This window comes from Haplochromis burtoni, unplaced genomic scaffold (assembly GCF_018398535.1).
Source record: "Haplochromis burtoni strain Fernald_Lab_line unplaced genomic scaffold, NCSU_Asbu1 Contig_93, whole genome shotgun sequence".
NCBI classification, from domain to species: domain Eukaryota; kingdom Metazoa; phylum Chordata; class Actinopteri; order Cichliformes; family Cichlidae; genus Haplochromis; species Haplochromis burtoni.
Window position 1 is genome coordinate 775974 of NW_024582454.1, and position 16654 is coordinate 792627.

Sequence of the window (16654 nt, forward strand, 5' to 3'; positions counted from 1 at the left end):
TTTTGAAAGAAAAGAAAAGAAAAAGAAAAGAAAAAGTCCACTAAGTTTGGTTACACTCATTCCAAATGTTGTTTAGCATCCTCTAATTTAAACCTTTGGATAAAGGGTGTCGGACTGGAGCAAATTTAGAAAAATCATATGCATTAAGAAGTGCCTAAGCCACATATTACATGTTTATAGCTCTACAATATTTTAGTCATGTAAAGAATATTAAGAGGCAACGTCTCAGCAGGGTTTTCTCCTTCTTAAATTTCCGGTAAGGTGTAAGTAGCACATCTTAGGATTTGAATTTTGTTGTCACGAGAGGTCTGTTATCGCTGAGAGACACAGTGTCTGACTGAGCAACAGTAGTCAACAGAAAACTGTATATGAGTGTGTAGCCAGTGGAGTGAAGTCTTCATCGGGGAAACCAGAGGTGGAAGGAGAAGAGGGTTAAATCCCTCGTAAAAAAATATATAATAATAATAATAAAGATTCCCAGGAGGTGAGGAGAAAATGAAAGGATGTTTTTGCAACTCTTCCTGTTTGGATTCAAATTCATGACAGCTTTAAATCAATTATCCATCACATCGTTGTTAGGAACTTCTATCACTAAAGCCTCTACTTAAATGTCATTATATAGGAACAATATCCAAAAGCGTGCCGTTTGCTGCGGCTCACAGCAAAGAGCCCGGTTTCAGTTTATCATTATGCTTTGTTTTTTATACAATGGTTACAACACATGTACTGTCTGAAAAGTTTTTCTGAAAGTATTGTACATACATAAGAATAAAAAAAGAGGAGAAAGCAAGAAAGATGGCTAACTAGCTCCCTGGTTACAACAAGAGAGAAAGCAGAGCAATCAAACCCATTTTTTTAAGTGTGGCTGCATGTAGTGCTGACTGGGACGCCAAAGGGAGCGAGATCTACCTTTTTAATAAAAAAAAAAAAAAATTCTTCAAAAACCAAATCGCTTAAAAGTTTCACATTTTAGAAGCTGGAATAACGTCTTCCTCCTCCACCACAACATGTAGCTGTGTTACAATATCATGATGCCGAAAAAACAATCTAAAAAAGAAGAAAAGAAAGAAAACCTGGATCGAATCACATTATAATATATATGTTTTGCTTTTCTGAGTAATCAATTAATTACATTTGTTTTTTTCTTTGTTTTTTCTCATTTTTTTTCTTAAAGGAAAGCAGTTACAAGAGTGAGCTCATCCCCAAGTCTTTGTCCTTCTGTACTGTACAATACTACCTGCCTGCATGGTGCACATGGCAAACAACACTGATAGGCTGAGAGATCGCATGAAGATACACAGAGAGAGAAAGAGAGAGAACCCAACGGGGCTCTGTATTCACAGCTGCTGAGGTGAGGGGTAAAATGTGACGGACAGACAGTTAAATAATCATAACAGTCCTTTTTTCTTATACTTTGAGAAAAATAAAAATAAAACCTCCTCCCAGGGGAGGAAGACACGTAAAGTTCCAAACTGAGCAGCATCCTGTCTGTCTCCCATCCATCCATCCATCCATCCATCCATCCTGGCTGTTGTCAAAGCTTGTTCTGATGATCGTGAAGATGATGATGACGGCGAGAGCAGAAGTTTTAAAACAAACAAACAAAAAAAAAACAAACAAAAAACCCCCAATCCAACCCAAAACACAAACAAAAAAATAATGATGTAATAGAATAATATGTTGAAGAAGTAGAAGTAGAAGAAGAAGAAGCAGAGCTTGGGAAAAACTCAAACTTCCACCAGGCACCGTAGCTGATAGAGAGAGACAGTCACAGAACCAGCTGATACTGAGCTTCTATCCCACAATGCCACAGAGGTCTGAAACCTTAACATTCCCACATCGCTGAGAGACAGGCAGAGAAAAAACAAAACAAAAACAACAACAAACAAACAAACAAAAATAAAAGCCAGAGGTGCTGCTGTGTGGGATAATCCCAACACTTTAAAAACACTGAGCCCAGCTGTATGCTGCAACTCATGCTCCCGAGATGCGCTGCTGCTGCTGCTTGCTGTTTCGACGGCCTGACAGAAACCGTCCGATCAGAAAAAAACAAAAACAAACAAAACTAACAAAAACATATAAAACACAAATAAAAAGGAGGCCGGCCCTGATTTGACAGTGACAAAAACTTGGCAAAACTACAATGACGTTGCAGTTGTTTTCTTGGGTCAGGAAGCAGGAAGTAGGTCACCAAGGAATGAGCAGCAAGACAACACTGCCTTTAATAGGCTGAGGCAGACAGACAGGTTGTCAGACAGATTAGACAGGCAGGTTTAAATACACTGCTGCTCCTTCTGACTTCAGTCTTGACTTAAAATGTTCTGGGCATCAAACAACCAGCCCTGAATCCCCACCCCCACCCCTCCCCAGCACAGAAGTGGTTAGGCTGCGAAAACTCCACCGACAGCCAGACCTCTCTGAGCCTACTCTGTGGCCGTCCAAACATCCATCCGTCCGTACATCGATCCATCCAAAAGGTGAGACAGAGACAGCAATGGGTCTGGTGCACCGACCCTCCAAGGAGGAGGTGTAGAAGTGAGAAGTAGATAGAGCAGGAGAGCAGAAGAGGTGGGGGGTGTCACTCAGTGAGCAGCTGCTGGAGGAGGCTCTTCTGCTGGGCTTGGTTGTTCTGGGAGCCCTGGGGTCCGGGGCCCTTCTGGGAGGCCGCAGCTCCGATGGAGCCCTGGTTCAGGTAGGAATCACTGCCAACAAGGTTCACTGTGCACTGGACGTCCGCAAATACCTGGACCTGCTGCACCTGCAGAAACACGGGAATAAAGCGCGAGGCAATGCTTACAGAGGGAAGGAGGTCGCGAGAACCATCACTGACAGCGTCGGGAAAAGTCTAAAAGCTGTCAATCATTTTGACAGATTTGAACAGCAATGTTTGATGCAAGGGCTGTTTTGTTGCTTATTCACTACTTTGCATTGTTTATTATGCCATTTGTTGAAGCTACAAGGTGTTTTTTTTTTTTTAATTATTAAAAAAAATAAAGAGGTGGTTTGTAACTTAGCAACATGGAAGCCTCTGTAAAGGTTGGAGCCTGCACAATTAACCTAATAAGAACAAGAAAGAAACGGTGCATTTGCTGAACCTTTTTAACCTCACTAAACATTTTCAGGAGCACACGATGCAATCCAAAAAAAAAAAAAAAAGCAATTTAACTTGGGGCGTAAATGGAGACTGGAAGGAGAACTCTGCATCCTATGAGCATACTCTAAAGTAAAGCCACAAACTGAAACTAAGACAAAGCAAATGCAACTGGGGTGTATATCCCGATGCAAAGTAAAACAGGAAATGAAGCAGTGAAAGGTGGTCATTGGGACATGAAACTATCACAGCTGTCCAAGCTGGCAGGTTCAAAGTCACTGACCTGCTGGTCGCTGCACACTGAACCAACGTTGCTGAGGTTACTGTTGCTCATGCCAACTGACTGCCCAATGGGAGGTAATGAGCTGACGCCACTCGAGCCCCCGGCCATGGAAACGGTGATGCTCATGTTGTTATAAACCCCCTGCTGGCCAAACGGCTGCCCTGCGCTCTGTCCTGACTGACTGAACAGGCTGCAAGCACAGAAAACAGTCAGAGAGGAGTTAAAACCGGCCTCACAGATTTCATTTATTAATGTTTGCAAATGTCTTTGTTCCTTATAAACTGTATGCATGCTCCTAACCTGCCCACGCTTGTTGGTTGCCAGCCTTTCATGTCGGGTGACTGGTAGCCAGTAGATGAGTTTTGCTGAAGTAGAGGACTCTGGGAGGTGGAGTTCTGAGGTGATAAAAGTGGGCTGGAGGGGCTCATCTCAGGAGCAAACGGTGGGTCTTGCTGGACCACAGCTGTAACAAAGAAAACATGGATGTTTCAAAGATGTGAAATCATAGTAAATTTATGTCGGTGAATCAATTTTTAAAAGGTTTTAATGTTCTTAGGCACAAAATCAAATTCACCAACCAACAAAGAGGGTGGCAACACCTTCCGAACAGAAATGCAGACACAATCATGTGCTTAGAGCTAAATGCACAACAAAGAGCCTCTATCCAGTCACTCAATATGGAAGAGCAGCATTTCTACTCTCAGATTACTGAGGTCATCAACCTACTCCTAAGAACAAGCCCAGACACTTTTGGAGGAAGCTCATTCCTGCTGGCTGAATCTACAATTGTTGTTACCAGCACCTTCAGCTCCACCTCTTTATTCATCACAACAGCTCAGTTTAGTATCCACACCAATTTTTCCTCCAATTTGTGAACAAGGTTTAAATATGTCCTCTTCAAGGAAACTTCAAATGGGGATGAATCACCGCCTTAATATGGTGAAAGGGTTTAATCCTAGACCCTTGCGCTTGGTCAGGTCTTAACAGGCAAACTGGTCCAGGGTAAGGAGTGAGGGTGGAGTGTATGTTGGAAAAGACAAGAAGAACCCTGTGACCTGTCCGAGGCTACGCACACAGAGGGAGGGGGTCACCAAAGGTAACCTTGAAGTCTTGCTTTTTTTGTTTGTTTGTTTGTTTTACCAGTAAGGGCCCAGCCAGTGTTAGCCTGAAAAAGCCACATGGGGCAGCGCTCCTGCAGAACTCCAGAAGGAGCTTCAAGGATCCGGTGGCTTTCAGACTGAAGTCGAAGTTGGAAGCCTTGGAAGTCTGATTCCCAGCTGGCTTTAGGGACTTGCACCTCTAAGTCTGTCAAAACTGTTGAGTGTAAAGCTTCATTATAATTGGTGTTAACCAATGGTAAACTAATAGCCAATTTAACCTCACTGTTGAACAACGGCATTATAAGTTAATTTTACCAATCAGTAGTAAAACAATCATTTATTTTTCATGTCAGTTTGTGTGATAAAAATATTTGTTTAACAATTCCCTTCATGGTCCTACTTCTAATTGCATTTAATGCAGACCACATCCTATTTCCTAAAGCTACCCCAGGTGCTTTGACCTAAACAGAAGTCATCCCCCCTCCCCAAAAAAAACAAAACAAAGCAGAACAAACAAAAACCAGGTTCACACCAACATCTCTTCACCTGTCTCCACCTGTATTAATTACAAAAAGTTTTGATATTTTAAAGTGAGCCTGTCGTGGTTTAGTATTTTGGTTATTTTGCTCCCGTGAACTCACCGGACCCTCCAAACTGCTGAAACAGGCCTTGCTGCAATGAGGAGTTGACGGTGCTGTTGAACTGGCCCTGCACGCCACCCATCAACGTCTGGTTGTTCAGGGGAACTCTGCCGGGCAGCTTGTTGTCCAGAGGGCCCGCGGTAATGGGGCTGAAGTGACTTGGTGAGGTAGGAGGGTTTCCCGCCATCGGGTTGTACCCTGGTGGGAAGTTGAACTGCTGTTGCTGCTGTTGTTGAGTCGTTGTGGGGGGAGCTTTGGGGACCCTAGCAGTCCCAATGGGCCCCACGGCTCCAGTGGGAGTGCCTGCTATGTTCTGTCTCATCAGCATGACCTTCTGCTGGAATAGCTGGCGTTGGCGATGCTGGATGCTGTAGAGTTCCCGCTGACGCTGAGCCAGCATCTGGGCATTCAGCGGAGGCTGCTGAGAGGGAGTAAAAGAGCCTGTTACAGAGAACTTATTGCCCATGTTCAACCTAAATATGATAGTTAATCTTATTATCCTGAGCTACTTTGTACAGGCTTAAGAAAGAAAATTCACCCAATTTAAAGACCAGCATAATAACCATAGCACAGAAAAAAAGCAAGTTATTAATATGATTTGAAGAAGACTGGCAGTCCTAATTTTCTTAATTTCAATCAGCTCCTGGTAGGGTTCAAAGATCTTATGTGGCTGGCACTGGCACAAAAAGCCAATACGAGACCGAAATTAAAGCCTGCATTAGGACACTTAGGCTACGTTCACACTGCAGGTCTTAATGCTCAATTCCGATTTTTTGATCAAATCCGATTTTTTTGTCTGCTCGTTCACACTACAAATAAAATGCGACAGCAAACGCTCTCTAGTGTGAACGCTCAAAGCGGCCCGCATGCGCAAAAGAAGACGTCACACACAACGCGCTCTGTTTAGACCCAGAGCAAACAGTATTGTTTGACTGATGGCCCTTAATATAAAGACTTCGGACTTCATGTTTCTCAATTTTTGCTTTAAGTTATTTTGTTATTTACATAATAATGTAAATAACCTAATAATGATCCTTATTGCTGTTTTAGAGGAGCGGTGCTTCAAAGGATAGTTGCAGATTTCTGTCAGAATCTGCAGATTATACAGTACAAATAAAATGTTCACGTTTCTCCAACGTTGTCTTCCCAGCAGTCTCACTGGATGGCCAGGAAGCGTTCGCGATGTCTTCTCTGGCGCTGATAATTGGCGTCTGTCTTGTGTCAGTGACGTAAAAGACGGATTTAATGCGACATGACCATTCAAACAGCAGTCGCTTTCTGAAACATCGGATATGTATCGGATTCAGTACCACATACGAAAGTGACCCAGATCGGATTTGAAAATATCGGATTTGTGCCGTTCACACTGTCACACCATGATCGGATATGGGTCGCATAGGGTCAAAAAAATCGGATTTGATGCGCTTTCGCCTGCAGTGTGAACGTAGCCTTACATTCTTTTGGGGTCTCACCTGACCCCCCAAAAATCAGCTAATTATTTTGTATGATAACTTTTGTTTATTAAATAAAGTAATGCATAATTTAACCTTCACACTGTAAATATTTTCAGAGTTACAGAGGTGCGTGGAAATTCGGTGTTTTTAGTTTGCCCTTTCTTGGGTCCTCGTATCCTCGTTAAGTGCAGGAACATGAAATCTCCGGTGTGGAAAATTTAAGCTCTATTAAAAAACTGCAACCAAATTCATTTGCACCGATTGCGAGTATCTAAATCCAAAATGTTGGTGCGAAAGATACTTTTCATTTGCTTTCAAGTTTTCTCCAGTCAAGTTTTCAAAAACGGTCGAACATCCAGGGTACCCAGGCCCGTTTCGATCACTTTATATCACAGACATTAGACTGATGGAATTTTACAGCAAACTATGATATATCTCATGATACTGATGATGAAAGTAGGTTACAGAAAAAAAACTCATGAACAAAAAGGTGTTGGGTTTACACTGTGAGATTTAGAGCCGGTATAAAACATATATGATTGCCATTTTTAACAAGAGCTTAAACAAAGCAACAAAGAATACTGTGAACTTGTTAAATTAATGGACAGAAATGCACATTATGCTTAACTAGCATGTGCAGTATATAAACAGACACACAGTTATTCATTTCTATGGCTTGAATTTCAGCACCAATATTGATTATTATCACTTTTTTTATCTGAAAAAAAATCTATAGTTAAATCCACAAAGTTCAGCCTGCTAACAAAAGCAGGGTGGTGAGTAGACAAACGCTCTCTACCACCGTGACTCACTTGCGAGGGCATTTGAGGTTGTTGCACCCCCTGACGAATCCCCATGTTCACATGCTGGGCTCCTCCTGGAAACTGATTCATCCCTGCCAGCCTGTTCTGCAGCTGCAGCAAAGAGAAAATCACAATGAGCAGAGGTCAGACAGGTTGGACTAGACCAGAGACACGATAAGAGCAATAACAGAGAAGAAGAAATTAAATCAGAGACAAAGAAAATAACACTATTGGAAAGTGTGGAGACAGAAGAGAAGAGCAGCGGGGAGAAAGAGGAGTCGAGCACTAGAGATGAGAGAGGAGAAAAAAAAGGTAAAGGGACATCGTTTTATCTCAGCTGCCTGTTATGCCTTGTCGTGGTTTCTCATAACATGGTCACAGTTTCAATAATATTTCATGTGAGTTTGAAGCTTTAAATGGAAGGTGACCTTAAAGAGACAGGAGCTAAAAAGACTTATTTCAGACAGTGGAATGATCTACAGGTAGTGCAGAATTATTAGGCAAATGAGTATTTTGTCCACATCATCCTCTTCATGCATGTTGTCTTACTCCAAGCTGTATAGGTTCGAAAGCCTACTACCAATTAAGCATATTAGGTGATGTGCATCTCTGTAATGAGAAGGGGTGTGGTCTAATGACATCAACACCCTATATCAGGTGTGCATAATTATTAGGCAACGTCCTTTCCTTTGGCAAAATGGGTCAAAAGAAGGACTTGACAGGCTCAGAAAAGTCAAAAATAGTGAGATATCTTGCAGAGGGATGCAGCAGTCTCAAAATTGCAAAGCTTCTGAAGCGTGATCATCGAACAATCAAGCGTTTCATTCAAAATAGTCAACAGGGTCGCAAGAAGCGTGTGGAAAAACCAAGGCGCAAAATAACTGCCCATGAACTGAGAAAAGTCAAGCGTGCAGCTGCCAAGATGCCACTTGCCACCAGTTTGGCCATATTTCAGAGCTGCAACATCACTGGAGTGCCCAAAAGCACAAGGTGTGCAATACTCGGAGACATGGCCAAGGTAAGAAAGGCTGAAAGACGACCACCACTGAACAAGACACACAAGCTGAAACGTCAAGACTGGGCCAAGAAATATCTCAAGACTGGTTTTTCTAAGGTTTTATGGACTGATGAAATGAGAGTGAGTCTTGATGGGCCAGATGGATGGGCCCGTGGCTGGATTGGTAAAGGGCAGAGAGCTCCAGTCCGACTCAGACGCCAGCAAGGTGGAGGTGGAGTACTGGTTTGGGCTGGTATCATCAAAGATGAGCTTGCGGGGCCTTTTCGGGTTGAGGATGGAGTCAAGCTCAACTCCCAGTCCTACTGCCAGTTTCTGGAAGACACCTTCTTCAAGCAGTGGTACAGGAAGAAGTCTGCATCCTTCAAGAAAAACATGATTTTCATGCAGGACAATGCTCCATCACACGCGTCCAAGTACTCCACAGCATGGCTGGCAAGAAAGGGTATAAAAGAAGAGAAACTAATGACATGGCCACCTTGTTCACCTGATCTGAACCCCATTGAGAACCTGTGGTCCATCATCAAATGTGAGATTTACAAGGAGGGAAAACAGTACACCTCTCTGAACAGTGTCTGGGAGGCTGTGGTTGCTGCTGCACGCAATGTTGATGGTGAACAGATCAAAACACTGACAGAATCCATGGATGGCAGGCTTTTGAGTGTCCTTGCAAAGAAAGGTGGCTATATTGGTCGCTGATTTGTTTTGGTTTTGTTTTTGAATGTCAGAAATGTATATTTGTGAATGTGAAGATGTTATATTGGTTTCACTGGTGAAAATAAATAATTGAAATGGGTATATATTTGTTTTTTGTTAAGTTGCCTAATAATTATGCACAGTAATAGTCACCTGCACACACAGATATCCCCCTAAAATAGCTAAAACTAAAAACAAACTAAAAACTACTTCCAAAAACATTCAGCTTTGATATTAATGAGTTTTTTGGGTTCATTGAGAACATGGTTGTTGTTCAATAATAAAATTATTCCTCAAAAATACAACTTGCCTAATAATTCTGCACTCCCTGTAGGGCAGGGGTGGGAAACTCCAGGCCTGAAGGGCCGGTGTCCTGCAGGTTTTAGATATCCTCCTGGGTCAACACACCTGTATCAAATGATTAGTTCATTACCAGGCCTCTGGAGAACTTCAAGACATGTTGAGGAGGTAACTTAGTCATTTAAATAAGCAGTGTTGGATCAAGGACACATCTAATCCCTGCAGGACCCCGGCCATTGAGGCCTGGAGTTCTCCCAGCCCTGATCCAGGGCCTGCACAGAGGCCCCATTATAAGATAACTATTTGGAACTGTTAACCATGTAAAGCTAATTTTAATAAAATTATGGAGCTGGGAATTAGCATAACAGGTCAATAAAATTCTGTGAATAAATTACACCTAAACAAAGTTCACAGTAGTTGCTTAAACTGTTAGAGGCAGAAGAAAAAGAGGCGACATCATTTACAGGTTAATGAGCTGAATACACACCGGACAAACTGACTCTGTGTCCTTACCTGCTGTGGGCCTTGTAGTCTCTGCTGCAGCTGCAAGCGCAGTTGGTTCGGTGGCAGCCTGACCGGATTGCCCATCCCCTGTGGTCTGGTCATGCCTGGCCTCAGTCCCATGCCCGTCCCACCGGGGAAGGCCCCTCGAGGGGCTCCGAACCCCAGACCCTGCGCCCCCACCGTGCCCAGCTCTGGAGGAAAAGGAGCTTGTGGAGCTGGTGTGAATTGGGAAGGGTAGGTGGGGAGTTTAGGGTCTATGGAAACTGGGGTGGCAGTGGGTTGCTGGGGTGGAAAATTTTGAGGTAAAGGGTCAAAGCAGCCACCCTACGAAGAGGGAAATAAAACAGGAAAAGGAAATCATTATGACGATGTTGTCTCGTAACCACCACAAAGTGTCCTTCAGTAAGATGGGGTAGGATTTTTCCAGTACTTTCTAGTCAAGTTGCTTTTTAAGTAATATGTTAGTATATCTATTTGGTCATTTAGAAGAGAAAATAAACATTCTGGAAAGTGAGAGCAATAACATACAAGATAATTATTGGACCTGGAGTTACTTGAGACCTGAAGTCTGAAATCTAACCATCTGTTCCCTTTATCACAACCCAGACTTATTGTTTATATCATAAAGGCCTTTGCAACAGTTTCACACCATGGTGGTGCTGCGGTTAGCTCTGCTGTCTCACAGAAAGAACGTCTCAAATGTCCGGGCCAACTGGGTTTCCACAGTGTAGTGATATATAAACAAAGCACTATAAGAATCTCTACTCCCAGGCAAAAAACAATGAAACAGCACTATTATTTACACGTAGATACTCATAAAAGTATTCGATTTTATACACTAACTAAAATGCAAAAACGTTAATAAAACCAAAGCCAAAGTGGACCAAATGAAATCTTTAAGGCACATTAAGTCAGCAATGTAGTTATTAAAGGTGAAGCAGAGACAGAAGCAACTGCAAAGCTACACTTTCAAAAGACTTTGGCATCACAGCAGTCACCAAACAGACGCAGAAGTATGATGTAAACAAACCAAAGTTCTTGTAGACAGTTTATCTGGAACACCAGTCCGCATTAATGCTAGCATTAAGTAAATGAATGGCTATGACTAAAGACAAACTTAGCTCAACCCTTGGACCACATGATACGATCACAGTTACATGATGACAGAGGACTCCAAAGCCACACTTTGTTCCTCATTGTTTACTTCACTGTTCAACAGTACTGCTGCTGTTATCGCCTCGCTCCAGGTACAGCTTGCACGTCAGTCCATTACACAAAAATCAATCTACACATGTCATTTCCACAGCGTACACCTATAGTCACTTGCACTTACAGAGCAATTACTTTCTATCAGCGATTTGGCTCCGCCCAAAAAACACATCATCACCTGTTTTCTGGTTTGGAAAAGCAAGTCTGACATCGAACCATAATCATTTTCAGCCATTGAAATAATGTCGCTGCCACAGCGATGTTGATGTTTTTGAAACACTGAAATATTTTAATTCCATTTAAATCATATCTGATGTGTTACCTGAGTGTTACAAAGAACTGAAAGAAGCATAAAAGCCAGAGATCGCCTGTGATTATTTGGCAGATTATTTGCTTTTAAACAAGCCAAAATAAACTAAACAACTGCGGTTAGAAGAGTTGAACAGAAGTAAAGGTAAACATTATAAACTAATTGAATCACCTTGTGTTTTACTTGAATGCCGTCCAGGAGTTTTATTTATATTTCTTGTGCCAAATCCTTGTGGATGGCACAAAAAAACAGACCAGAGGCCAGCAGAGGCTGCCAGCGCTTCAGCTGAGCAACTATTTTGAATGTTTTGATTAATTATAGCAACATCGTAAAATTAATGATCATGCACTGGTCTTAAAATTAATCTTGTAAAGCCTTTGCAGGGCTTAAAGTCCAGTCTGCTGGTCAAAGTGTCCAACAGCAAAAGCTAAAGTGCTTTGTTAATGTGTTTGTAAAAGCACTCAGAGTTCAGTAAGCCTTTCCACTGTCTTACAAGCTTTATGATCTACTCACCTGTATCAGTTTGTCGATACCCAGGGCTTTGTCAAGCTCAGCCAGCTCGCTTTCATCTGTCCCACTGAGGAAGTTAACCAGCTGCTCTAATAGAGCCTTCTCATCGTTCCGGGCTTCAGGTGTGGTTGGAGGGCCAAGCACTTCATCCAGCGTACAGGGCACACACTGCCTGCTCAAAAAGACAAAACACCGTCTTTCCCACGCTCCCCTCTGGGCTGTGAAGAAGCAACTTAGACTTATAAAATCAGACTTACTCTTGTGGTGATGCCAAAGGAGCCTGCAAAGGAGTTCCCAGACCATCAAACGTCAGGGTGTCAGCCAGAGCCAGAGGCTGAAACTGGGAATCACCCGCATCCATCTTGGTTTGACCTGAAAGGGAAATTCATACACTAAGGCTTGTGGAAGAAAAATGTTTATGAACAACAGCATGCATCTTTAGGTTTAAAGTGCTCTGTGCAACTTTTTTCATATATTAGATGCCTTCTACTTCCCTTTGTTCAAACAAACAAACAAACAAACACACTTTCTACTTCCACCATCAACAGGCAACAAGATATATATGGAAGTTACATACTTCATTTAATCTTGGTAAAATCTTTACCACGCAGCCATGACGTAGCATTATATTGCTCCCTTCTCAAGTAGAGTGAAAAAATTGATCATATATAAATTTATATCTATCTATCTATCTATCTATCTATCTATCTATCTATCTATCTATCTATCTATCTAGGGCCTGATTTATATGTTACCGTCTGGTTGTAGCTGTGGACTGTGCAGTTCATCCACATGCTAAACCAAAAAGACTGACTTTCAATCACTTACACAGCTGCTACAAGCTACACTGTTTGCTAACACAGAAAGCAAGAAAGACAGTTGATGCTCAGCAATTTCAACTGAGATGGGAAGCCTGCAGAGTGGCATAATCCAATTATAATTTATGCTGTCATTACAAAGTTTGTTGTTTCACTAAATTTCTTTTTAATAGCAGAATTTAGTTCTGACTACACAGGGTAACCAAACTGTGGCTGCAGTACACTTATTTACCAGTGGTTGAGGTGAAAGGGTTCATAACTTCGGCCTCTGGAAATGGACTGCTGTCTATGGGGGTCTGGAAGGGGTCTCCTTGTCCCGGTTGTTGGCTTGGAGTGGCGGGATTGCAGAACTCAAATGAAGACTGACTCTGAAGGCTGCAGCCAGAGGGCGGTCTGCCATCACTGAGCCCTGTGACACAAACACAAGGACACTGCGAAAATCACTTGAAGTATTTCATGAGGAAAGAAATACTTTATGTATCCCATAATATAAAATACAAATAATATCTGGCAGATATATTTTATTCTAGGAGGTGATATCATGTGCTATGAAATATTTCCAACATCTGTCGCTGTGGGAGATGAGCTCAAACGTGCTGCGCTGCCTGTCCAGTTAGCCGTGCAGAGGGTTGTCAGGACTAATAACGATGGATAACAGTTTGCTCAGTGACCACCTCTCCACCACAGCCTTGAAAGTATCCAACTTTCAGCCAATCACTGATCATTTTATTCAGTCAGTGTCACCAGATCAGACCACAGCCCAATTACAGTGTGTTCGCTATATGTGAGTGAAAGAAAATCTCCAACATTTTGCTGCACTCAGTGCGGATCTCAGCTTCCCTAGGAAACAGAGCCTGCTCATCCCCAAATTTGAATATAGCCTCTATGTTGGTCTTCCAGTTCAGTCTGGACTATCGTTGTATACACCTGCACCACATGAACATCCTGAGTGTGCAGCCACCTCTTTCCTTCTGAAGTTCATCCCCATCTCTCTGATCTTATTCACATTCAGAAGCAGACCAATCCACAAACTCATCCACTAGTGCTCTATACTCCTCCTCCTGCCCATCACTAATGCATCCAACCATGCAGACCCGGAGTTGTACTGAAAGCCTAGCTATGACAAAATGCATCCAGTTATTTTCAAGCAATTTTGGGAGATTTGTCCTTTGACATGCAGGACAAAGAAGGACGTAATCCACTTCAGACATGCTCTTGCTACTGGAAAATGAATATATCCAGTAGGAAGAGAAGGTAACCAATCTTAATGTGACAAGCATTATACAATTAAAAATGTAAAATAAAAATCCAGGCTTGGTAAAGAAGTGTGAGATACTCTTGTGAGATACAAGAGTAAGTACTGTTTGACTCTTTAGCCATTGTGGTTCTCTTTTCTAATGTTTTATAAATTCTGCTTACAGCTTTCTGTTCCTCATGACATTTTCTATCCATGTCAAAAGCAATTAGACTCTTGACTATTCAAATTGAGTTTCTGTCTGAATTAGGTAAGCACACTGCCAGGATAGAGCATGCAGCACACTGAATGTGTGACAACCCACTTGCTATTGGTAAATCAACTGAACTATTTGCTGTGCTATTCCCGCTTTGACACAATTCAACAGCATATGGAATTCATATTTGGGATTTGGAAGATTAAAGACCGGCTACTGTCTGATCCTTTTTCTCCTGTCAGGTGATATTTAGAAAGATTCACGTGTGAAAACAGCTGAGGAAACCTTTAGACGTTTTCTCTGCAGTGTGACAAGAAGCAGAGTAAGAATTTGGTTACATGGCTCCTGGAAGCCACTAGAGGGCATTAAGAATATAAAAATACCGGTGAATGAACTCTGGATCATACCATTACTACTACCATCAATACAATAATAACAATAACAATTATTTTGAATCCAATCAATTTAAATACTATCCAATAACGCTTAAAGAACAAAATTAGTAACTATTATAACAAACAATCTGATATTTGAATGAAATCAAGGATTTATTCATCACGAGCTGAAACAGTACCTCTGTTAGGAGTGCCAGGAGGCTCTCTCTTCACATTTACATTGCGGGGAGTGCTGGCCTCGCCGGGTTGGAGCTGAGTGGGTGACTGCAGTTTGAGCTGGGGGGAAGGGGAGTGAAGCTGAGGCGATGGGGACTGCAACTGTGGGAGGGACTGAGGCTGAGACAGGGGTGACTGGAGCTGAGGCACAGGGGACTGGAGCGTAGCTGGGGGCTGGGGACCCGGAGACTGAAGTTGAGGGCCTCCTCCGGGGTTTGGTGTATCCTCACTGCCCTGTTTGGCCCCAACTGGGCCTCTGAAGCCAGGCAGCATCTGGGAGAGAGGGTCCATATCAACAGATACACTAGAAATCTACAGGCAAGAAACAAATGAAAAAGAAATGCAAATAAAAGGTGTTAAAAATAAAGTATTAAAAGATAATGGGGAAAAGGGGGGAAGTGGGCGTTGGGAAAACTTCAAAGACTACAGCTGGTAGCTGAACCCACAGTGGAGACAAAGTCCAAGAAAATAAACATGCAACTCGGTTTACAACGGCTGTCCTGCAACTGGCAACACAGGATCAAAGCTCAGAGGAAAATTTCAAGGCTTGACTGAGAAAGATCCTTTTAAACGCCGTGTCACGCAAGCATGATTGAAAATAAGTCCTCGTTTAGGGTGGGAAGATTAACATTACTGGGTCATTACAGTTGCGCGTTATAACTGTCTGATTGGTCGAAGCTGGACAGAGTTCATCAGCGTCTGTTGTTTTTGACACTTGGATCACTTACCGATCAGTTTAGGTTGTTGAAAGGTGTTTTCTGTAATCTGGGTTAATCTGACTGGTATTTTCTGTTTTGGCTATAGGGACCACAAAATACACCTCGTATCAGCAGACGAGTAAAATCCCTATTTTTCTTACTTTTACCAGTTCATTAGTTTTACTTCCTAAACCTGGCTGCTCTAATGGCGTTTTACCTCATTATTTTCTGTCGCAGTCTCATTTTAAAGCGTTATTTTATTGGTCTGATGATGCAGTGGCGATCTGAAACAAGTTCTCATTAAACTGTAGTTGAAATCCCACTCTGAAGGCCTTCTGTTTTATTACTTTACACAAATGTTAAATGCCCAATTTTCAAAAATTAACACAATATCAACAGCTGTACCATGGAGTCTCGGCTGTCTTTGCGGCTGTCTCTGCGGTTTTCTCCGACAGGGCTCGATTTGGGGCTGGACACTCCTCCAAGTTTGGTTGCACCTCCTGCGCCAACCGTTGACCCTGTACAGGTCACTCCCTCCCCACCAGCTTTCTTCTCTACCTTAATTCTCACTGTCTGAAGGCTCAGAGCAGATGGAGGTGGCAGGTCGTCCAAGTCCTTCAAAAACAAAAAGGTTTCAGCCAGGTGCCAAACATCAGGAAGTCAAATACAATGTAGTATACAGTAAAGAATAAATGTTCATCATAAATTAACGGACTTAAGCACTGCTTGCATTTACCTGAAATTTAAATCTACGAAAATGTAATAATACAGAGAACCCTAAATGTAAGGTTTGAATATTAATTATATCAAAATATGAGCTAATTATTATGTTTAATTTTCACCTTTTCATAGAGTGACTGCATCCGAACACATAGTTTACAGAAGAATGTATGTTTGTATGGGACATTAAAGACCATCTTAAATTATAATATATTTGACTTTTAAAATTAAAACAATCCAACCATTAAAAAAAACCAAATAGTATATTAGTATATTTTTATACTGCATTGTGTTTCCTTTAAATTTTATTCCAGAAAAAGAAACTAAAGTTCTCTTTCATAGCATTCGTTTGTGTCCACTATGGGAACGCCTCCTGCGTGACCTCATCAGAAGCTCAAATACCATTACGCCAGCCCTTACAGGCTGGCTAGGTGACGCCC

At 42.1% G+C, this 16654-nt stretch overlaps 1 protein-coding gene across 5 annotated transcripts in view; it reads right to left on the bottom strand.

Annotated features, from left to right (window-relative positions):
* Positions 1–516: 516 nt before the first annotated feature.
* The window catches only part of ncoa1 (nuclear receptor coactivator 1), an 81540-nt gene continuing 65402 nt past the window's right edge, over positions 517–16654 (bottom strand). For 3 of the 5 annotated variants that reach the window (XM_042222733.1, XM_014336198.2, XM_042222732.1), the window contains 11 exons: positions 15900–16109; positions 14760–15108; positions 12967–13143; positions 12174–12288; positions 11920–12088; positions 9897–10211; positions 7382–7483; positions 5116–5536; positions 3675–3837; positions 3375–3564; positions 517–2758 (listed from right to left, as the gene is read on the bottom strand). In XM_042222733.1, the coding sequence (XP_042078667.1) occupies positions 2579–2758; positions 3375–3564; positions 3675–3837; positions 5116–5536; positions 7382–7483; positions 9897–10211; positions 11920–12088; positions 12174–12288; positions 12967–13143; positions 14760–15108; positions 15900–16109 (2391 nt within the window). In that variant the 3' untranslated portion in view covers positions 517–2578. The remainder of the gene's footprint in view (positions 2759–3374; positions 3565–3674; positions 3838–5115; positions 5537–7381; positions 7484–9896; positions 10212–11919; positions 12089–12173; positions 12289–12966; positions 13144–14759; positions 15109–15899; positions 16110–16654) is intronic. The other 2 variants (XM_042222735.1, XM_042222734.1) reach the window with 2 other exon arrangements.